Source organism: Eumetopias jubatus, unplaced genomic scaffold (assembly GCF_037043125.1).
Source record: "Eumetopias jubatus isolate StellerSeaLion01/CBP00866 unplaced genomic scaffold, mEumJub1_p1.0 scaffold_15, whole genome shotgun sequence".
Taxonomy (NCBI): domain Eukaryota; kingdom Metazoa; phylum Chordata; class Mammalia; order Carnivora; family Otariidae; genus Eumetopias; species Eumetopias jubatus.
In genome coordinates this window covers 94706359-94729683 of record NW_028274821.1, presented here as the reverse complement: position 1 = coordinate 94729683, position 23325 = coordinate 94706359, and the positions used below count along the sequence as shown (strand labels likewise).

The 23325-nt window shown below is 54.1% G+C and overlaps 1 protein-coding gene across 5 annotated transcripts in view; it reads left to right on the top strand.

Annotated features, from left to right (window-relative positions):
* PNPLA7 (patatin like domain 7, lysophospholipase) overlaps positions 1–23325 on the top strand; it is a 61128-nt gene that overhangs the window by 35903 nt on the left and 1900 nt on the right. For all 5 annotated transcript variants that reach the window (XM_028094593.2, XM_028094589.2, XM_028094590.2 and 2 more), the window contains exons 22-31: positions 3079–3228; positions 10334–10397; positions 10498–10666; positions 11750–11932; positions 12648–12766; positions 19432–19588; positions 20933–21049; positions 21162–21231; positions 22217–22333; positions 22816–22964. In XM_028094593.2, coding sequence (XP_027950394.1) covers positions 3079–3228; positions 10334–10397; positions 10498–10666; positions 11750–11932; positions 12648–12766; positions 19432–19588; positions 20933–21049; positions 21162–21231; positions 22217–22333; positions 22816–22964 — 1295 coding nt within the window. The remainder of the gene's footprint in view (positions 1–3078; positions 3229–10333; positions 10398–10497; positions 10667–11749; positions 11933–12647; positions 12767–19431; positions 19589–20932; positions 21050–21161; positions 21232–22216; positions 22334–22815; positions 22965–23325) is intronic.

Below are 23325 nucleotides of genomic sequence, written 5' to 3'. Positions count from 1 at the left end.
ACGGCCCAGCGCGTGGTGTTACTGGTTATGTTCGAAGCGGGTTTCTTGTGGAAGGCGCAGTTGGGTTGCGTTTTTGTCATCCTACCTGACAACTTGTATGTTTTTTAAGATTTTATATATTTGAGAGAGAGAGAGAGCACGAGCTGGGGGGCAGAGGGAGGAGAAGCAGGCTCCCCGCTGACCAGTCCCAGCACCCCGGGATCACGGCCTGAGCAGAAGGTGGATGCTTCGCCACCTGAGCTCCCCAGGCGCCCCCACCTGGCCCCTTGTGTAGTTTGTGTGCAGACCGTCTGTGTGGAGCAGCCCCTCCTGGGCTGGGACTGGTGCCTGTCCTCCCCTCTCGTTCTTTCTCCAGTTCCTCTGCCCACCCTCTCTGGAGTTCCTTCAGCCTTTTTGCGTATTCTGCTCGTATTTCTCACTCGAGGTTCCAGTGTGCATCTTCGCAGGGAGCTTTCCGTAGCTGCTGTGGGATCGCAGCTCCCGTTCCTCACGGCCCCATCACTCTGAGTGGCCCCCGCAGCTGTGCTCAGTGAGCCCCTCACGCAGCATGGGGACGTCTGCATTCAGCCAGCAAACCTGCTGTGGCAGCGCGAGCGGAGAATCATCTAGAATACCTACGCTCTGCCACTCTTCACCCCGGCGGCCCTGCTGGCTACATATTCTCTGAGTTCCCTTCATCTGAGGCTGTCTGTTTTACTTCATCCCCAAGACTTGTTCGCGGATGCGCCGCTGCACCAGGGGGCCCTTCGCCGCGGCACCGGGGGAACACGCTGCCACCGGCCTCCGCGGCTTCTGATGAGAGGCCCACACATGGCTGTTCCCAAGTCCGTTTCCCATGCTTTGTCTCTGGCTGCGTTCAACACTTTGTCTTTGTCCTTAGTTTTTAGAGACTAAATGCTCATTTTCTTGAATCTATAGATTTATGTCTTTTACCAAACTTTGGAAGTTTTCAGCCCTTATTTCTTCAAATGTTCTTTCAGCTCTGTCCTCTTTAGCCTCTTCCGGAAATCCAGTGACATGGATGCCAGGCCTGTTATTGTCTCCGAGGTCTTTGGGGCACAGCTGGTTTTCTCCTTCCCCCAGTGTTCAGATGGAATAGTTTCTTGTGGTGGGTCTTCAGGGTCGTTGGCTCTGGGCTCTGTCTTCATTGGTAGTTGTGCAGGTGTCTTACTGGTCATGATCACTGTGTCACTGCCTCACTGTCCTTGTCAAGTAGTTCCAAATTCTATGACCTGTTGTCATTTTTCCGCTGTTGTTCTAGGTGAGATTTTATTGGCTTTTGGTATAGCTGGTAATTTTGGATTATATCCTGTATTTCAGGCATGATGTCATGAGACTCTGGTTCTCTTTTAAATCTCCTGTTTTAACAGACTGTCGGGGTGCTCATATTCACAGAGCATGTCCTGGCCCTGACTGTGTTTGAACGTTAGTTTAGTTCTCGAGGCCTTTGCGATATTACTCTGGTCTGCCCTACTGTGCACTCCCCAGAGCCGGTGTGGAGGCCGGCTGGTGTCACGCGTGGGCCATGCGGGGGTGAGCCCAGGACTTCGTGCTAGGTTTCGAGAATTCCTTCTCCATCCCTCTTTTCTCTGTGATTTCCCTGCTCTGGTGCAGGGTGTGGAGAGTTGGGGGGCTCTGCCCCACTGTGTCTGCAGCCCCAGGCAAGTGCTTGCTTAGTGCTGGGTGCCCTGGGAAAGATCCCTGGAGGCAGCACCTGGCTGGGAGGGGGATGGAGCCTGCCTGGCTATAGCTGGGGGGGGGTGGTGGTGGTGGAGGCCACAGCCCATCCACCCTCCTCTGTGCACCCTTCTGAGCAATTGTCAGCAGCCATTAGGTGCCGCGTGCCTGCCCTATCTCCCTCCTAGCCAGAACCAGGACCTCCCAGTGCCTCTGGTGAGGGCGAAGAGAGAGCCATGCAAAGCTAGCAAGAGAGTCCCCTTTGGTTCTGCCTCAGACGGAGGGTTCTGGCGTCAGAGGTCGCTAGAAAAGACAGAAAGGAGGGGGCTTCCCAGAGGAGAAGCTGCAGGAAAACTGCTGCAAAGAGGCCCCTCTGCCGCCCAGTGTGCACCCAGCGACCAGCTCATGGCCTTTTCTTTCCCTGCCCCGGACCAGCTCTGAGCTGCCTCCTCTCTCTGCTGTCCTGCGTCCCCTCTGGTTTCTGGGTCAGGCCATGCAGGGACACAGCTGGGACTCAAAACTGCCGTTCCTCACCCAGGGTGAGATGAGCGGACTCAGAAATGGATGCTGTCTTGGAGGAGCTGGGCCCCTCCGGTGTGGCCAGTGCATGTGCGTGGCTGTGCACTGCAGAGATCGGGGGGGTCTGCGTGGGAGTCAGGGGGTTGGCAGCCGGCTGGCTGGGCCAGGCGAGCAGCATGGAGCAGGCCAGGGCAGCAGGCAGTCGGGGAGCCGGGAAGAGAGCCCTTGGCGTGTGCAGGTTGCAGGAGACCAGAGTCTGCCTGGGATGTGGCCAACAGGAGAGTGAGGCTGCCCCCCCCTCCACCTCTTCCATGAAAATAGGAGGTGCTCCTGGCCAAGAAATTTCCATTGTTGGAAATAAAGTCTCAGGGACCCTCTAACCAACAACTCTGTGGGTTGGCAGGCCTGCTGCCTCCTTCTCTGCTGCCGTGGGGGCCCCAGGGAGGCACTGAGTTTCCTGGGCCTCACAGCCGGTCTCAGGGACAGGAGGCTCTCACTGCACTGGCTTGTTGCTCAAAGGTTCAGGCTGCTGCCCCCCACGGGTTGCTCTCACTGTTTCTACAGTGCGTAGTGGAAACACCGCAGGAGGCGGGCCTGACGTCTGAGGTTTCTCTGGGTCTCAGGGTCTTTTCTGTATGCTGTGCCTCTCATCAGTGAGGCCTGAGTCCTGGAGTGTGTGAACTGCAAGGTGCTCACAGTATGGGAAAGGCAGGGTGGTCCGGTGGGTGGGCACGAGACGCTTTGGTTATGGAGGCCTGGAGCAAGCCCTGGGGCCCCTTCCTCTCTCCCAGGCCCTTGTGTCCTGGTGCCCTCGAGAAACAATTAGAGACTGTCAGCCGCGGCCCAGCCTCTTAGGCCAACGCAGGACCCTGTGCTCCGCAGGTCACCAGTTTGGGCTGCACACTGTGGGCAGCAAGTGGGACTCGGGGAACCCCGCCGGCAACCTCTCCACGGTGGCTGCCATGCCTGTGTCCGAGGATGTGCCCCTCACCGCCTTTGCCCTGGAGCTCAAGCACGCCCTCAGTGCCATCGGTAAGTCCTGCCCAAGGCCACCAGGGTCCTCTGGAGCCCTCCTCCCCTTGCCTCGTGGTCCTTCTGCAAGTGCGATCAGGGTCACCTTCACAGGAAGCCTTATGGATGCTGGGAGAGGGCTGCTGGGGGCAGGAGAGTGTCTGCCCGGCGTCCTGACCGTCTTGGTGGCAAACACGGTCTTGTGGGGGCCTGGCTGGGCCTCCCTGCACCTGTGGCTCAGGGAGCCTTCTACCCCGGGGGGACACTGCAGTGGCTGCAGGAGCTGACTGACCGTGTGGAAAATGCCCTCAGTTGGGGTCAGGGAGCTTGGGTAGTATTTTCAAATTCCTGACAGCCGTTAAACGTTGGAATTCGAGAACGAGGAATAGAAATTCCTGAGCTCTTAGGAATTGCCAAAATCATAAAGTGTTCTCTATTCCTTTTTTTTTTTTTAAGTTTTGTTTATTTGAGAGAGGGAGCGGGGGCGGGGGTGGGGGCAGAGGGAGAGAATCATGAGCAGACTGCACGCTGACTGTGGAGCCCGACGCAGGGCTCGGTCTCACGACCCTGAGATCATGACCTGAGCTGAAATCAGGAGTCAGACGCTCAACCGCCTGAGCCGCCCACAAGCCCTGAAGTGTTCTGTATTCTTAATACTTTATTTATAAGTTTTTAGATAACTGTGAGTGACCATAATAATAGTAGATCAACTTTCTGTGATGTAGTTATACTGAAAATGTCAGGGGTTGTATTTTTAAAAATGGCATAATAATAAATACAGTGAGTGTTCTATTACTGTCCTGAAATGGGGTCTGTGAGAAGAGTGTATATTTTAATACTCTGCCTGATGTAGACATTTGACAATAGAAAGCATTAAATAAATACCAAATAAAAATGATTTATAAAATTGGAAGATACTACTCTGGTCCTTAAAACTTAATCTCAAAACAAAATTCTAGGGCGCCTGGGTGGCTCAGTTGGTTAGGCGACTGCCTTCGGCTCAGGTCATGATCCTGGAGTCCCGGGATCGAGTCCCACGTCGGGCTCCCTGCTCGGCGGGGAGTCTGCTTCTCCCTCTGACCCCCTTCCCCCTCGTGCTTTCTGTCTCTCATTCTCTCTCTCTCTGAAATAAATAAATAAAATCTTTAAAAAAAAAAAAAATTCTAGGGGGAAGGGGGGATGGGTGAGCCCGGTGATGGGTATTAAAGAGGGCATGTTCTGCATGGAGCACTGGGTGTTACACGCAGACAATGAATCATGGATCAAAAACTAATGATGTAATGTATGGTGACTAAAATAACATAATAATAATAAATAAAATAAAAAACGAAACAAAACTCTAAAACACAGAAGGCACTCACTGTAACAGACACCCCAGCTGTGGGGGTCCTGTTCATCTCCTGTTGGCGTCGCTCGCACTGTCCAGGGCACACAAAGCATCTCCAAGTCCTGCAGCAGAGATGTGCTGCTTTCATAGAAGCTTACTCTGTTTTTTAAAAAAACTTTATTTTGTAATAATTACAGATTCACAGGAAATTGCAAAAACAGTAAAGAGAGGATCATGTACCCTTCCCCCGGGTGACATAACGATAGCACCCTGTCAAGGTCAGGAAGGCCGTTGGTGTGGTCTGAGGGCCTGCTGACGTCACCTGGGTCGATGTGCGCTCTGCGGCACCCTGACTCCCGGGTGGGTTCCTGCCACCGCCACCAGGTGCAGGCCCCCGCCCCTGCAGCTCATAACTCGGAGCCTGTTCTGAGAATGCCCTAAAACTGGAATCATGCACAGATGACCTCAGGACACAGGCGTTGTTGGCTCAGACGATGCCCTTTCACTGTGGAGCAGTGAAGCTCTGTGACTTTTTGTGTAAAGGCTTTTGTGTGCGCCTAAGTTTCCCTTTGTCTGGATGGACATCTGGGCAAGCGGTGAGTGTGGTCAGTGTACGTGCAGCCCTTCTAGAGGGCTGCACCCCTGCGTGCTCCTGCCGCAGCCCCACCGCTGCCTGTCCTCGCCGGCCTTCAGAGCTGTTACTGGTGTTTATTTCTGCTGTTATTTTTTTTTAGCAGGCTCCACACCCAGTGTGTCACCCAGTGTGGGGCTTGAACTCATGGCCCTGAGCTCGTGACCTGAGCCAAGATCAAGAGTCGGGCGTTCAACCGACTGCACCACCCGGGCGCCCCGTTTCTGCTGCTCTGATGGGTGGGCAGTGAGAGCAGCTCGTGGCTCCGTCTTGGTTTCTCTGATGGTTCACGATGCCGAATGTCTCTCCCTGTACTTTTTTACCATCTGCGCATCCCCTCTGGCGAAATATCTGTTCATGACGTCCTGGCTTTTGCTCTTTTTCTGATTGAGTTTTTTGTTTTCTTACTGTTGAGTTTGAGAATTCCTCCAACCCTCCAGACATGGGCTCTTGGCTGGGCTGGGGGTGCAGCCGCCCCTCTGATGCCCCGTCCACTTTCACAGGCAGAACTCTGAATTGTGGTGAAGTCCACTTTATCCGTTTTTTTCCTTTTATGGAACATGCTTTCAGTAGCCTTTCCAAAACCTCTGCACCTAGCCCTAGGGCCTAGGTTTTCTTCTATGTTTTTTCAAAAGGCCTAAAGTTTTACTTTTTTTTTTTAAGATTGATTCATTTATTTGAGGGAGAGGACATGCGTGTGTGTGGCAGGTGGGGAGGGACAAAGAGCGAGCGAGAGAACCTGCATCAGGCTCCACGCCCAGCGGGGCTCGATCTCACAACCCTGAGATCATGACCTGAGCAGAAACCAAGAGTCGGACACTTGACCGACTGAGCCCTCCAGGCGCCCCCTGAGGTTCCAGTCTACATTTAATGATCTGTTTGGGGGCTAATTTTTGTCAAAGGTGTGAAGTTTAGTAGAGGTTTATTTTCTTGCTTATGGATATTCAGTTTTCCTGCTATCGTTTATTGAGAAACGACCCCCCCCCCACTGAATGATCTTGGCACCCTGCCGAGAACCATTTTATATCGGTGAGGGTTCATTTCTGGGCCCTTCTCTCCCACGGTCTGTACGTCTGTCTTCATGTCAGCACCGCGCCGTGTTGATTGCTGTAGTAGGTTTGGAAGTCAGGAAGCGTGAGGCCTCAAGCTCTGTTCTTCTGCCAGATTGCTTTGCTGTTCAGGGTCCCTGAGATCCGTGGGAATTTCAGGATTGGTTTTTCTCTATCTGTAAAAAATGGCATTGGGATTTTGACAGGGATTGCACTGACTCTGTGGTTCGCCCTGGGTGTCCAGGCACTTCAACAATGTTCAGTCTCCCAACCCATGCACACGGGACGCGTTTCCACATACTTACGTCTTCTTTCATCTCTTTCAGCAATGTTTTGGGGGTTTCGGTGTACTTGGTTAAGTTTACTCCTTATACTTTGCTCTTTTTGATGCTATTATAAATTATTTTTCTTAAACCCCCTTTTTTTTTCTGATGGTTTATGGTCATTGTATAGGAACACAGCTGACTTCTGTGTTATTTTTATATCTTGCAACTTAATTTATTAGTTATGGGTTTTTTGGTGTTCTCTACATATAAGATCATATTGTCTGCAAGCAGAGATGTTACTTTTTCCTTTCCAGTTTTGATGCCTTTTATAGCTTTTCTTTTTTCTTTCTCTCTCTCTTTTTTTTCTGCCTAAGTGCTCTGGCTGGGACTTCCAGCACACTGTCGAATGCAAGTGGTAAGGGCGGCCGTCCTCTCCTTGTTCCTGATCCTAGGGGAGAACTCTGAGTCTTGTACCACTGAGTGTGATGTCCGCTCAGGTTTTTACGTGTGGCCTTTCATATACTGAGGAAGTTTCTTCCCATTAATAGTTGTGTTTTGTTTTTTTTTAAGATTTTATTTTTAAGTAATCGCTACACCCCACATAGGGCTTGAACTCACAACCCTGAGATCAAGAGTCGTGTGCTCCGCTGACTGAGCCGGCCAGGTGCCTCCTTTTTATTTCTGTAAGATCAATAATGTCCCACTATCATTTCTGATTTTAATAATTTGAGTCTTATCTCTTCTTTATTCATCTAGCTTAAGGTTTGTCAGTTTTGTTGAGTCTTTCAAAGACCCAACTTTTGGTTTCATTGGTTTTCTCTGTTGTTTTTCTGTTCTCCATTTTATTTATCTCTGTTCTAATCTCGATTATTTCCTTTCTTCTGTTTGTTCTGGGTTTAGTTGCTGTTGTTTTCCTAGTTACCCAAGGTATAAAGTTAGGTTCTTCATAAAAAAACTTAAAGTCTTAGCAAACTGAAGACACGGAAGAACCTTGAATGCATGTTACTAACTGAGAGAAGCCGATCTGAGAAGGCTGCACGCTGTGTGATTCCAACTCTCTGGAAAAGGCAAAACTGTGGACACGGTAAAGAGATCAGTGGTTTCCAGGGGTCGGGGGGTGGAGGCATGAAAAGGGAGCGCATGGAGGAAGATTTTTAGGGCAGTGAAAATACTCGGTGTGATAGCACAGTGGTGGATGTGTGTCATTCTGCGTTTGTCCAAACCCATACAGTGTACGACATAAAGAACCCTGATAAGCACGCTGGACTGCAGTTCATCCTAATGCGTCAGTATTGGCTCATGGACTGTAACAGCGTACCGCATTAATGCAAGATGCTGGGAACAGGGAACGGGCTGGTGGAGGGAGGGGAGGATGTGTACGGGAACTCTGTATACTTTCTGCTCAATTTTTCCGTGGACCTAAATAAAAATAAAGTCTACAAATTATTTAAATAAATAAATAAAGCTAGGTCCTTGATTTGAGATCTTCTTTCTTCCAAGCACATTGGTAGCTCTGGGCTCCTCTCTCCACAGCCAACTGCTCCCTCCCTGCGTCTGGGATGCTCTGTTTGTGTTTCCGCTGGTCTCTGGGTTTCTTCTTTGACCTGCGGGTAGTTCAGGAGGGTGTTGTTTAATTTCCACACATTTGTGAATTTTCTGGTTCTCTCGTTACCGATTTCTAGTTTCACACCATTGTGGCCAGAAATGATACTTTGTATGATTTCAGTCTTAAAGCTTTATTAAGACTGGTTTTGTAGCCTAACATATAATCTATCCTAGAGGATGTCTTGGGTTATGTTGTTGTTGTTGAAGTAAGTTCTGTGCCCATGGTGGGGCTCAAACTTACGACCCTGAGATCAAGCGTCGCACGCTCCATGGATGGAGCCAGCTGGGCGCCCCTGGGAAGAGTGTGTGGTCCACTTCTCTGGGTGGTTAGTCTTGTCTCTGCATTGAGGTGAGTGTGTAGTGGCCTCTCCTTGTGGCTTCAATTTGTATGCCCCGTGACTAAGAAGTTTGTTCATTGGCCGTCAGGGTGCCCTCTCTGTAGGTGCCCGCCAGGTGGCCCAGCATCTTTCTGTTGGGTTGCTGTCTTCGCCTTGGTGGTGGGCACAGTTCTTTATGGGACCTGGACACAGTCCCTTGTTTGTGTGCCAAGACCACACGTATCTTTCTCTCTCTCTGGTTTGATTTTGTATTCTTTTAATGACGTCTTTTGAAAACAGAAGTTCTTCATTCTAATTCAGGCCAATTTATCAATTTTTTTCTTACATCATTGCTGCTTTTGTGTTTTCCTGAAGGAATTGCATGCCGCCCCCAAGCATGAAGATGTTCTAAATGCTTTGCGGTTTTTCCTTTCCTTTTCAGTTTACAATCCACTGGGATTGCTTTGTGATGATGTCTGTAGGGTTCCTCAGCAACTCAGACCCTCCTTTCGAGAGACTGAACTTGGCCCACTGCTGTACTGAACCTAGTTGCCTGAAGTCAGGTGCCCATGCTTGTGCAGGTTGCTTTCCCTTCTGGAGGGAGATTCTAGGCTGATGGCCATTTTCTCCTAGCACTTGGAGGTGGTGTTCTGCCTCCTCAGCTTCCAGTGTTTGGGAAGGACTGTCTGGCAGCCAGGCCAGAGCAGGTTGGAGCAGCAGCGGATGCCTGCTTCAGCTATTCCCCAAGTGTGGGCGAGCCATCCTGTTTCTCTTCCCTGCCCTGGACCAGCGTACCCCTTGCGTGCCCAGAAGCAGCAGACCCTGCTAGGGACAGGGTTGGTCTCCACAGGGGCGGCAGCCTGTGCTATGGAAGCCCAGAGTGCCACCTCTGCTGGCCCGACATTTCCCTGAGGGCCGCCTCAGAGCCCCCCTGAGTCTAGGCAGGGGTGTCTACATGGGACACATGCACCAGTGGGCAGGTAGAGACCAGCCTGGGGTCCCTGGCGGGCCTAAGGACTACACTCCTCACTGTTCCTGCAGCCAGACACAGCCTGCCAGTCCCATCACATCCTGTACGACGTCCAAGAGAGGTGGTCAAGACCCATCACTGCAGTGCCCACCCTTGCAGGCCTGTGATGCAGCCCAGCCCTAAGAGGTCTCTCTCCCTCTATAGGACCCCTGCTGATGACCAGCGAGAGCTTGTAGCCAGGAGTGCAGACCCCCAACAGGACGAGCCCCCTCACCCCAAGCCCCTGCCACTTAGGTCCGAGACACCCGTGCCACGTCTCAGCAGGGGGACCGTCGTCATAGGACACACCCCTATTTTGTGTGCCTCTAGGAAAGCAGATGCTGCTAGTTAAAATACAATGCAATGATTTCTTAGTCTCACGTTTTCACTGAAGCTCTTGGAGAGCCCTGTACAAGAAGAAAGCCCTCAGGACTTCTGGGTCCTCTCCAGCCCAGGGTTGTGGGTGCTTGTCTGCAGCCTCCAGTGCATGTGAGCCCCCGGTGACCTTTCTGCAGATTCCGTTGCTGGAACTCCTGGTTGGGCAGACCGCGGCACCTGTGTCCATCTAGGCATCATAGAGGAAAGATGCACACTGATTTCAGACACACAAGATGTGAAAAGATGTGCATCTCCACGTGGTGACTACACCAGTGACACTGACTGAATGTGGCCAGCCGTGCTCATCCGGGTTCGGGGCATTCTGTATTATCTTGCGTTTTACAAGCTGTGCTTCCCATGCCCCCAGCACGCACACACAGTCTCAGTGTTGCAAAAATTTGAATCCTTCCTGTGCAGGCAAGGAGACTGAGGTTCAGAGAGGCCCCCACCACCTGTTGGGGTCTTGTCTGCAGGCCCTGGGGCTGCTGGTCCTGGGAGTTGGGCTGTCAGGACCGTTTTCTGTAGTTAGTGTTTGTGTTTTCAGGCCCCATCCTGCTGCTGACCAGTGACAACATAAAACAGCGCCTTGGCTCCGCTGCTCTAGACAGGTACGCGGCCTCTGTGTGGGCAGCAGCCTGGCCCACCCCAGCTTCCTGCTCACCCCCAGGTCCATGCTCTGGCATCTGTGCCCCTCCACGTGTCTTCTAGCGTCCATGAGTATCGGCTGTCCAGCTGGCTGGGGCAGCAGGAGGACATCCACCGGATCGTGCTCTACCAGGCAGACAGCACGCTAACACCTTGGACCCAGCGCTGCATCCGGCAAGCGGACTGCATCCTCATCGTGGGCCTGGGCGAGCAGGAGCCCACGGTGGGCGAGGTGAGCTGGAGGGCCTGGGGGTGGGCCTGGGTTGGGCGGGGACTCGGTGCAAGGGGCTGGCAGCGGGTAGGGCAAGGCAGGGGTGTGGGGGTAGCAGTGGCAGGGCTCCAGGCTGGGCAGGTCCTGGTTGGGGCCCACTCTCTTCACACCCCTCTGTTTCTCTGTCTTTTCCTTTGAACGAAATATTTCAAGAACGCAGGAAAAGACATAATAAAAGCCAACACCCAGATCTCTGCCCTGCATGCTTTGGAAACATTTTGCTGTATTCACCTCTGGTGGTTTTAGCACAAAGCAGGGCAGGTGCCCTGAAGTGGCCCCCAGGGGGCCTCTTGTGAAGTTGCGTCTTTTCTATTTTACTATGAATGTATACAGCACTGTTTTTCAGGTCTAAATTTGATAAAAATAGTGTCCTATTTTATATCACTTTGAAATGTCCTTTTTTCCTCAACACTTAGGTGTTTAAGCTTTATCCATATTGTTCCACTCATTTTTATGACTGTTTAGTTTCCTATTTGTGAGTACCCCACCATCTGTCTGTTCTCAGCTGTGAAGTTGCATCGTCGGCCCACTTTGTTTCCAGCTTCAAGGGTATGAAGTGTAGGCTGGCCATTCCTTCCGTGCACATTACGTTCCCCACCTCCTTCTCTCTGACCCTGGGGCAGCTAAAAATTACCCATCTCTGAAGCAGGTTCTTCTGCTGCAAGGGAGAGTGTTTACAGATACATCACTGAGAAGGTCACAGTGTGTGCCCATGAGGTGGTGGGGGGCAGCAGATGGGGAGGAGGCCCCTCCCCTCCTGTACACCCCCACCGCTCCCTGAGGCCACTCTCACCTAGCCCAGCGTGAAGCAGGCACATGGCCAGGCAGACCCCAGGGTCACAGCTTTGACAGCCAAAGGGCACAACACACACAGCTGAGCTGGCTCGCAGAACCGGGCTGCCACTTGCCAAGGCCCTGCCCTTGACCCTCCTGCCTGTGTGGGGCGGGTCAGTGGGGCAATGTCCAGAGTGGGGTCTCTGTGACAGCTCACCCCTGGCCTTCAGCTCTGTCCTGCCTGAGCCCTCAGGCTCTGCTCTCCTGCAGCTGGAGCGGATGCTGGAGAGCACAGCCGTGCGTGCCCAGAAGCAGCTGATCCTGCTGCACCGGGAGGATGGGCCGGCACCCTCCCGCACTGTCGAGTGGCTGAACATGCGGAGCTGGTGCTCTGGCCACCTGCACCTGTGCTGCCCCCGCCGCGTCTTCTCCAGGAGAAGCATGCCCAAGCTGGTGAGGTCTGGGCGGTGGGCCGACCCCATGGGAACTCCTGGCCTCCGGAACACGGCCTTCCTGACTTGCTTTGTGATTGAGTAGTGCATTTCCTTCACGTTCCCTCTTCGGGTCTCTGTAGTCTGAGCTTCTTGGGGTGCTGATGAGGGGGGCTTGCCTCTCTGTAAGCTCACATTTGCTTGAGCTTGATCTTTGGGAGCGGTACCTGGGAGATTGATGTAGGTGTCCGTCTTTGGGGTCGCAGAGGGGAGGCATGTAGCCTGACAGAGCCATGCTGGCATGCATGTACCTCCGGGAGCCTGGGAGAGTTGGGGGACGGTGGGGCAGGGGAGGTCACCAGGAGGGGAGCCTCCTCAGCCCTGGGGCTTGGGGGCTGGGGTGCCCCAGAGGCTGCCCACATGCCACAGCCTGCCTGGCCCCACAGCTCAGTGGACAGTTCCTGATAGCCCATGCCCTGGAGCAACCTCCACTTGGGGGGCTCTGGGGTCTCCTTCTGGGCCTGTGGGTGTGTAGCTCAGTTGCCCACACTGCCCCCTCACCCACGTGCCCTGTAAGAGCTTCCTCCCAGGCAAGCCTGTGCACCAAGGTGCTGCCGGGGTCAGACCCTGCTGTGCCCTGGAGAGGGCTCTGGGTCCCGAGTAGAGGAAACCGCCCTGGTCAGGCCACAGTGTGTGGGACTTGGCCCAGCCTCTCTGTCTCCTGGTCCCTCTCTCAGGTGGAAATGTACCAGCGAGTCTTCCAGAGGCCCCCAGACCGGCACTCAGACTTCTCCCGCCTTGCTCGGGTGCTGACTGGCAACGCCATTGCCTTGGTGCTTGGGGGAGGGGGGGCAAGGTGAGTCCCCACCCTGTCCACCTGCAGCTGCTGGTGTGTGCGTGCGTGTGTGCCCGTCTGAGCTTGTCCTAGGAGCAGTCCCTGTAGATGGGCCTCACACATGACCCAGCAGTTTTCTGCCCTGAGTGCACCTTGCCAAGCAGTGCTCCCCATAGGCTGTCCCAGGTTTTAACGGTGGCCAGTGCATTAGACGATTTGTGTCTTGTTCTAATAGCCTTTGCCAGAAGTGTCTGCTTGTCTGTTAGCCGTTCGTGCCTCTTCTGAAAACTCTGTTCTTACCTTTTGCCAGTCTTTCCATTGGGCTCCGGGTGAGTTTCTTTCCATTTTAATACACACTTTATGGTGTGCTAGCCTCATCAGCTTTCTTGAGTTCCTTAAATGACCACTACCCCGTGTTTGCCACCTTTCTCCTGAACTTAAAGAGGGATCTATACCTGGAGTAGAAGTGGGGCCCGAGTGCACCGTGAGGAGGTGTGATGAGACCCAGGCCTTCTGCTGGCAAACCAGATGCTTGTGGGAAGGCAGAGCAGAGCTGCCACATCTGTGCTGGACCCCTGCCCCTCGGAGGGAGGGAGGAAGGGCACGGGGCACCTGGACTGTGTTCTGGGCTGGGGGTGCACTGTGGGGTAGAGTCCTTGCGCCCCCCCCCCCCCGGTCAAGTGAGGCTCAGGGCTGTCCCTGGGCAGGGCCTCCTGAGCATTTTGCACAGCCACCCGCGCCCCCAGCCCTGCTGCTGGTGCCTCTCTCCCCAGGAGCAGGTGCCTGGCTCAGCACCTCCAGTGTCCCAAGAACATCGCTTTCAAAGTGAGCAGGAGGGAGGGGCTCGGAAGAACTGAAGCCCCTTGGGAGTGCCATGGCATTTGGAGGGGGCACTCTCCAAGGTGTCTCCTGCCTGTGGAGCCAGACCCGTGCTCACACCTGCCGAATTATGGTCAGAGATGTGGTCCAGCCTGGAGGCCAAGGACCCAGACCCTCTTGTCTAGAAAGGATCAGGAGAGTGTAGAGGAGCATGTCTGAGCCCACTCTCCGCACTTCCCCACCTGGAAACCTCGGAGGCCTGGAGTCTGGCCTGAGGCCCTTACTGACAGGACAGCGGGTGGACACAGCCCCCACCCCTGATAGCCCCCAGACGCGGCCTGGCCTGGCGGTGCGGCATGAACTGTGTGCTCATTTGTCTGAGGCGACCCTCCTTGCCCTGGCCTGTACTTGAGAGCCGAGCCAGGGGCTCTCGAGAACCAGGTGACTCGCCTGACGTCGCCCGACTGAAGGCAAGGTCCAGGCTACTTCTGTGGGACTCGGACTGTGAGGTGGCCCAGATTTGGGCCTGGTTTGTGGGCATGCTCAGCAGCATGTTTAATGAAAATTTAGTTTTCGTCAAAATAATACTTAGTCTAGAAGCCCTGTGGCCATCGCCTCACAGTCCTCTGCCAGTCTTGCCCTGGCACCACGTCCAGAGGTCCCCCAGGGACCGTCACCTGCAGCGTGGTGTCAGCCCTCTGCTCGCCTGCGTCTCCGAGTAACATTCCTCTTCTGTCTGGTTTTATCTGTCCACCCTGCATCTACTCTCCTGTGTCGTCCGTCCGCCCTCCGTCTCCTGTCAGAGTCCATCCCCCTCCTCGCCACTCGCAGTCCTGCTACAGTCCCCACACTGGCCTCACTGGTTGTCCCCGGGTCCCTTCCTCTGACAGCGTGGCTCATTGCACACGTGTGGCTGTGCGTCCTTCCTCGCAGCTGCCATTTGCTGTTTCCTGGTGTCACAGATTGGTGCCCAGACCGCCCCTGGAGCACCCGCCTCCGTCTGTGCTCGCCGCCATCCCGGGCGGCTTCGGCTTCCCCATGTGTGGGAGGCACCCCCCCCAGGCATCCCACCGCCTCTGGGCTCTGCTGGTTGCTTCCCAGTCTGGCTGCGAGGACACGGTCTTGGAGTTTCCCTTCACTGTCATCCTGGGACCTGCCTTTGTCCCTCCCAAGTGCAGCTCGTTTTCTGGATTCCACAACTCCCTCCTTCCTGACACATTCCTGATTTGGGTAGCGTTCCTGCTCTACGCACTTCCTTAAGAGAAGATGTTTGGGAAGTAATAGTTTTTGTTTTTGTTTTTGTCTTAAGATTTTATTCATTTATTTGACAGAGAGAGACACAGCGAGAGAGGGAACACAAGCAGGGGGAGTGGGAGAGGGAGAAGCAGGCTCCCCGCGGAGCAGGGAGCCCGATGCGGGGCTCGATCCCAGGACCCTGGGATCACGACCTGAGCCGAAGGCAGACACTCAATGACTGAGCCACCCAGGCGCCCCTTGGAAGTAAAAGTTTTAAAAGGCTGCATAGCAGAAAATGTCCTCAGTGACGATTTGGGTGTGGAATCCAAGCTGGAAGTAATTTTCCCTGAGAATTTCTAAGCGATGTTGCTGCCGTTGTCTTTGGAGCTTCCAGGGTCCCTGTTGGGACGCCCAGTGGGGCCTGTTTTCCCTCTGAAAGCTGTGGGAGGGTCTCTTAGTTCCTGTGCCTGCAGGGACTTGGCCATGTGCCTTGGGAACAGTTCATCCATCCACTACACTGGGTGGGCTCCAGGGGCTCTTCCAAATTTGGAAATCATGAGCTTCGGCCCTGGGGAATGTTCTATGATGTTCCCCCACCCTGGGCTCTGTCCTCTGTTCCTGGAGCTTCTGATGCTCGGTCAGGCCTCCGAGATGGGCCCCCAAGCTCTCCTGTCTTTCCTCTCCCTTGTTTTCCATCTCTCTTTTTGTTCTGCTTTCCAGGTGATTTTTCCCAAATAGATCTTCTGCTAAAATATTTCTAATGTCTAGGGTGCCTGGGTGGCTCAGTTGGTTAAGCGTCTGCCTTCGGCTCAGGTCAGGATCTTGGGGTCCCAGGATCGAGTCCTACGTGGGGCTCTCTGCTCAGCGGGGAGTCTGCTTCTCCCTCTCCCTGCCGCTCCCTCTGCTTGTGCTCGCTCGTCCCCTCTGACAAATAAATAAATGAAGTCTTTAAAAAAAAAAAAAAAAACTTTAAAAAATATTTCTAATGTCTGAATGCTTTTTCCATGGTTCTCTATCTTTGTTCCTCAAGTGCAACGCTGACTTTCTCTGAGAATATTCACGCAGGTGTCTTGCTCGCTTGCCTCACTCTTCTCCTTGTGGGCTCGCGTCTGGCTGCTCAGCCCTCCGAGTGAGGCGGTCTGCGTGCGCTAGGCCACGTCAGCAGTACTGGGGAGCGTGTCCCGCCGTCTGCCGCACTCTGCTTACCCTGCTCCTGGCCATGGCCACTTGAGTCACTATGGGGAAAATGGCTGTAACTGTCCTTGCACAAATCTCTCTGTGTGTGATGTTCTTTCCTCTCGGGCAAATACCTGCTTGTGGGGCTCATTTCACACTCTGTGCCCCCCACCAACGATATCTGACATTCAGGCTCCCACATTTTATCAGGATTTTGAATTGCTGTAATGTGTGTGCAGGGGGTCCTCTCCCTGGGGCCTAATGATGTCATGTGCTTCCTGGCCATTTGTGTCTCTTATTTTGTTTCGTAGCATTTACGTTCCTCGCTCATGTTTAGCTAGTGGTTTGTCTTTTATTGTTGATTCAGAGGGATTATTTATATAGTCTGAACACAAGTCTTTTGCCAGATATATTTATTGCTAATTTTGTCTCTCAATCTTTGACTTTTCATTTTCTCAATGGTATTTCTTTGATGAGCAGTTTTTAACTTCGATGAAGTGTGATTTTCTGTTTTTATGGTTATTGCTTCTGGTGTTCTGAGCACCCTTGCCTGTCCCAAGGTCACAAAGGCATTCTGTCTTCTTCTGGAAGCTCTGTGTACATTCAGGTCTGTGACCCACCTAATGTTTCTTGTGACTCTGTTTTGTAGCCACACCTCTGGCTGAAGACTTTCCTTCCCCTGAGGTCGCTGAGGTCGCCATGTCACCCACATGGCTCCAGGTGTGACCCTGCCTGGGCTCTGTCGCGTTGTGTCCTTCAGGACGCCGCCACACTGTCTCAACCACCTTGTGGTAAAGCTTGACTTCAGGCACCGCACATCCTTCCGTTTTGTTTTTGTTTTTTTCAAAATTGTCTTTGGCTGCTCTAGGTGCTTTGCACTTCCATATAAATTTTTTAGAATCAGCTAAGTATCTCATGGGATTTTTTTTTCCTGTTGTAAATGTCATCTTTTAAATTTCAGTTTCAGAGTGTCGTTGCCAGTGCATAGAAATACAATTGGTATTTGTACCTTGATGCTGTATCTTACAACCGTGCTAAATTCACTTATTATAGCGACTTTTTTATAGGGTTTTTTTTTTTTTTTTTTTTTGCATTTCCTATATACAAGTTACGTCTTTGGGGAATAAAGGCAGTTTTTCTCTTTCTTTCCAAAATATATTTATGTCTTTTGTTTCTTCTTCTTGCCTTGTTGCCATGAGAGGGACGGCATTTGCCCCTGTCACTGAGCGTGATCTCGGCGGCAGGTGTTTGCAGCCTCTGTCCAGTGGAGGACGTGCCCCTCTACCCTCAGCTCGCTGAGGGCGCATCATGAATGGTTTTTGTATGTCTGTTAAGGTGCTGAATTACACTGATTTTTAAACAAAAACGAACACCGTATTCTGGAGATAGACTCATTTGCCCACGATGTGTTGTCCTGTTTGTATATTGCTAGATAGACTCCCTTTGAATCTGAGTGTGCTTGTCCTTCCTTGAAACGCGTGTAGGTTTGTTTGCTAGCTTCAAGATTGAGTTGGGAAGTGCTTCTTCTTTTCCTATTTTCTGAGATTTTTATGTAAGATCTGTGCTACTCTTCCTTATATGTTCAGCAGCGTTCACTAGTAAAACCATCTGGACACACAGTTTTCTTTGTGAAGATTTAAAAACTAAAGGCTCAGTTATGTTGATGGTTATAGTACGATTCAGATTTTCTCGTGTCAGGTTTGGCAAGTTACGTTGTTCTAGGAACATGTCCATCTTACCTGAATTTTTCCTGCCTGCGCATGAGGTTCACGCCTACTTCCCACTGTTCTCACCAGAGCGTCTGTGCGGATGTGCCCTTGCTCACCCCGGCACCCCTCCCTCCGAGATGGCCCTCTTTCCTGTGTGTTTGTTTGCTGGTTCCTTAATTTCTGCTCTTATCTGTGTTATTTCTGTTATTTGACTTGTTTGATTTAAACTCTTCTTTTTGTCCTAAGTTGTGGGTAGTAGATGTTGTGTCGTGACCTCAGAGGACAGAGAGGCCAGCCCTCCTGCACTGTGGGCGCAGTGTGCCTTCTGTTCTCAGGCTGCTTGGGTTTCTTTCTGTCTCGGGTCTCCAGCAATGTGGGAATGGCTTTCTTTTGATCGATGCTTGGAGTTCATGATGCTCCTTTAATCTGAGGCTTGAAGTTGACGGTCAGTTCCGTCCAGACCACCGTCTGTCTGTCCAGATACTGCCTCTGCCCCCTCCCCTTCTTCTCTTTCTGGGCTCTTCTGCCGGATCCCACACATTCTCTAAGCACTCGGACGTCTGTCCTGGGGAGCGGTCTCCGTGGCTGCCATCCTGGGGTGTCCTGCGACTCAGCATCTTCTTCTGGCCTGTGTTCAGGCGGCTCTCTTCAGTGTGCCTGGCCTGCTGCCTAACCCGCCAATTGCATTCTTCGCGTCGGATACCGTATCTCACCTTCTAAAGTTGCTGTTTGGCCCTGTCTTACAGTTTTTCAGTTCTGTGCCAAATTATCAATCTTGTCTTTAATTTCTGGAAATTGTTTTTAAAGCTTATACCTGAGTATTCAGTTTTTTTGTGGTGATATTAAATACTTTTTTAATAGTGTTAAAATATGCATGCCATAAAATTTACCATTTTAAATATTTTTGACTGTAAAATTTGGTAGCATTAAGTGCGTTCATGGTGTTGTGCAAACATCACTGTTCATCACCAGAACGTTCCATCTTCCCAAACTGAACCTCTGCCCCCACCCCCACCCCCCGGCCCTGTTCTCCACTGTCTGTGTCTGTGGGCTTGACCCCTCCAGGTCCCTCAAGTGAGGGGAGTCGTTGTCCTTCTACGTCAGGCTTCTGTCACTCAGCAGAAGGGGCTCACGTTCATCCACGTGGTAGCCTGTGTCAGAATTCCGTTCCTTTCCAAGCTAAGCCACGTCCCTCGTATGCGTGTGCGGTGCTTTGCTTACTCATTCACCCATCAGGCCTGCAGGCTGCTTACCCCTTCTAGCCCCTGGGACTTCCTGGGAGCGGTCATTGGGAGCCTGTGTCATGTCCCTGTTGCCTGGCTCCTCAAGCCTCTCTTGCTCGTTTCCTCCTGGCTGTGGTCACGTGGCCTGTTCTCTGTGACCGGAGACTTCCGATGGGCATCACAGATGAGAAACAGTAGCAGTGGTTTGAGGCTCAGGGCGACGGCTTTAGTCAGACCCTGGCTCTCCTGTCCCTGTGGGAGCTCGTCCATGTCCCCCCCACCCCCTGCAGTGTTGCCTTCAGGGCGTTTATCAGGACCCCCTTCTGTGTGTCTCCCACCCTCCTGAATCTGTGCAAAGCCTGTTCAGCTTCGCATCCCGTTTTCTGTGACTTATGCGAGAGGCAGGCGCTGAGGAGGAGGGGTGGCTTGGGAGGACCATCTCTGGTGCCTTTTGCTGACGCACAGCAGGTTCCTGTCCCTGGCAACCATGCTTATTCCTGTTCTGTGCTCCTGCTTGGTGTAGAGGCTGTGCCCAGGTCGGCATCATCCGGGCGCTGACGGAGTGTGGCATCCCTGTGGACATGGTTGGAGGGACGTCCATCGGGGCCTTCATGGGGGCCCTGTACTCCGAGGAGCGGAACTACAGCCAGATACGGATCCGGGCTAAGCAGTGGGCTGAGGTGAGGGGCCTCTGCCCTCCCTGGAGCTTAGCACCAGGTCCCTGGGGTGCTGTGGGAGCAGGAGGACATTGGGACCTTTGGCCCTTGCTCGTGGCTCTGCAGGGCTCTGGACTGAGAGCAGGGTTTGTGGGGTGGTGGGGGAATGAGGAGCACAGAGCAAGTAAGGGTGTCAGTATTGGGGGATGGGCTCTGGTTGGTGCCTGGTCTTAATTTATAAAGGTGACTGAGGACAACATGGAGAGGTCAGTGCCACTGGAAGGAAGGTTAGTTACCTGTAGTTCAACTGAGGGTCCAGTCACAGGCCAGGCAGACATTTCCCTTCTCCATCTCTGCTGGTCTGGTGCAGATGTGGGAATGGCCACGGAACACTGGGCTGATGCCCTCATTGTCCTCAGTGTGCGTTGGGTCATGGGAGTCTGCTGAGAGGCTACTCTGCAAGGCGCGGTGGGCTGGGTCCTGCCTAGGGTGTTCTCTTTCCCTGCCTTTCCCGGGGAGCCTTTGGCCTCCTGCCACACTGAGGGAGGTGGTGGTTGTGGGGGCTGCCAGGCTTGGCTCTGCAGGCCCTGGTGCTAGACAGGGGCGTCTTCGGGAGTGAGGACCCTGGGTGCCACACTGTCCTGAGTCCCTTTCCCAGCAGTGCACTTCTTCTCTCTGCTTGTCCCAAGGCGGGGTCTTCATTCTGTTCATCTCAGTGTGAGCACGCTGAGGGGCAACTCACCCTCCGCTGGGGGCCCACCTCCTGTATGGCCTGTGCTCTGCGCTTTTCCATCTCAGCTTCTGTCTGCACAGAGGCAGGGAGGATCTTTCGTCTCCATCCCTGGCCCTCAAGAAGTCAGGCAGCCTTGAACCCGGGCATTCTCGGGGTTGCCTGCCCAGTCACAAGTCCTGCTCCTGGCCCCCGTCTTCACTGAGGAAGGGTGGGCCTCAGTCCCTCCAGAGGCAGAGGGTTGGGGGGCTTTGGCAGAAAGGGCCCTCAACAGGCCCACTCCCTCCCGGGCCCCGATGGAGTGTCTGCCGTGGTAGAATATGGGGGTCAACCCCAAGCATGCTGGGGACCTCAGCAGGGAGCTATCTGGACCACTCACCTACCGGTGTTGACTGAGCTTCGTCCTGAGTGAGAGCCAGCGCAGCGGGCACCCTCATGGGACCTCCCCGCCCTCCTGCTCACGCCCTGGCATCCGCTCCCCCCAGAGACCCTTCAGGATGCTTCCCAGACACCCTTGTTGTGTTTTTAGGAAGCACATGTGTGTGTTCTGTCCCTGCTCCCTTCTCAGACTTGGGCTCCTGGCTGAGTCCCATGGGATCATCCTCTGCCGGGGTCTCATGTGTGCCCTGCCCACTCAGGACATGACATCGATGGTGAAGACTGTGCTGGACCTGACCTACCCTATCACGTCCATGTTCTCGGGGGCCGGCCTGAACAGCAGCATCTGTAGTGTCTTCAAGGACCAGCAGATCGAGGTGCCCCCCCCAAGCAGGGACCTCCCCCATCCCCTTGAGCCTCCAGGCCTACAGGGTCGAGGGCTGGTGGTGGGGGACGATGGCCCTTCTGAGTCCTGCTGTTCCCTTGCAGGACCTGTGGATCCCCTACTTCGCCATCACCACAGACATCACGGCCTCCGCTATGCGGGTCCACACGGACGGTGAGCACCTCCTCCTTGGGTTCCCCTTAATACGGGCTCAGACATGCCCAGGGCACAGCGCTCCCCACCTCCACTCCCACTCGGGGCCGCGTGGCTCAGGGGAAGGGTACTGAAGGACCAGCTCGGCGGGGGCGGGGGGGTGCAGGGGGCAGGCAAGCAGGGAACCTGGAAGCTCCATGAACCAGAGGAAGCACCGAGATGACCCGAAGGAGGCAGGGAGCTCAGGGAGGTCTGAACCCAGAGAGGATCCTGCCGTGAGCATGAGGGAAACGGGTAGGGACAGAACCAAGAGTCTGGAAGCACCCACAAGCCCAAACTGGACACCGAAAGGTGGAGATAACAATGTGAACTGAGAGCGGAGAGGAGTAAGGCGAAGGGCACACTCACGTCTGGGGGATGTGGGGGGCAAAGGGCATGCTCGGGCAGGGGGGTGGGGGCGAAGAGCACACTCGGGTTGGGGTGGGGGACAAAGGGCACGCTTGGGCCGGGGGATGCAGGGGGCAAAGGGCACACTCAGGCCGGGGGGCGCAGGGTGAAGGGCACATGCAGGGCATGTGTTTTTTGGGCTCAGATCAGCAGTTGGTGGGAGACTGCTGGGCTGGGGACCGTGAGAAGGCCAGTACGTGGGTGGCAGCTGAGGGCCCTTCTCCAGGGCAAAGTGGTTTGTGAGCTGAGTGCGTGTGTCTCTTTGGAGGTGAGTGGGATGGTGGGGCTCACAGCAGAATGTGGGGAGACTGCAGAACCAGCCAGGCCTCCCTTGGGCCTCTGGCCCTCCCCATGCTCCCTCTATGGAGAGAGCCTCCCTTGTGAAGGAGGAAGAACAGGAGGTGTTGTCTGTCTGTCCAGATGTGCAGACTTAAGGAGCCCATGCTGGCAGGGCTCTGAGCCAAGGGTCCAGGGCAGGAACCCACTGTGCAGCGAAAGGCTTCCCTCCTGCCCCTTGGCAGGCTCTGGTGACAACCACCCCCCTGCAACTCTCTCCCAGGCTCCCTGTGGAGGTACGTGCGTGCCAGCATGTCTCTGTCAGGCTACATGCCTCCCCTCTGTGACCCCAAAGACGGACACCTGCTGATGGACGGGGGGTACATCAACAACCTGCCAGGTACCGCCCCCACCCTGCCGCACCCACCTCCACTCCCAGGAAGGCCGGTGGCACTCGTTGTCCTCAGAGTGTGCTCACGGAGCCCAGAGAGCACACACAGGCACATGCAGACACATGCCCTTGTACACACACACTTGGGCATCGTGTGCTCCCAGCATATGGCCCTGTTTGTCAGCTCAGCAGCACTCAGAACAAGGGCCAAGCAGAGGAGCTGAGAGCAATTATGTCCCATCTGTGCCCACAGTTGGAACTAACAGCCAGAAAGTGCCAGGGTTGTGGGCGAGGCCCCTCCCTCGGGCACACCTGTCACCTGTTGGACAGTTCTGTGCATTAGGCTGCCCCTCTACAGGCCCAGGAGTGACACTGGACAGGAGACCCTCTGGCCCTTGCAGGCTCTTATCCCTGCCCCGCCCCCAGCCCTGCTCCCACCCGGGGCTCTGCATGCCTGTCCTGGGTGGCGACCTAGGCTGTTTTCTCCCCAGCGGATGTGGCCAGGTCTATGGGAGCAAAGGTGGTGATTGCCATTGACGTGGGCAGCCAGGACGAGACGGACCTCACCAACTATGGCGACGCCCTGTCTGGGTGGTGGCTGCTCTGGAAGCGCTGGAACCCCTTGGCCTCAAAAGTCAAGGTGGGGGCATAGCTCTGCACAGTGCCAGGTGGCCAGGTGCTCCCCTGAGGCTTCTGTCCCCAAGATGGGCAACATGGTGCAGCCCAAATGCCTCTGTGGGCAGAGGAGGGTTGTAGCGCATTCCAGGCTCCAAGGCCAACGGGGCTGCAGTCACTTGCTCACTGTCCTTGCCAGGATCCTGCCTGGACCAGCTCTAGGGAAAGGGGATAGGCCCACCACCCACCAGGATCCATCTCCAGGATCCCTGGCTGGGCACCTACCCTTCTCCCAGGACTAGCAGAGATGTGTCTCCCCTTGGGAGAGGGGAGGGAAAGGGCCAGGGTGTGAGGCGCAGGCAGCTGTGCCCATACGGGGTCCCTGG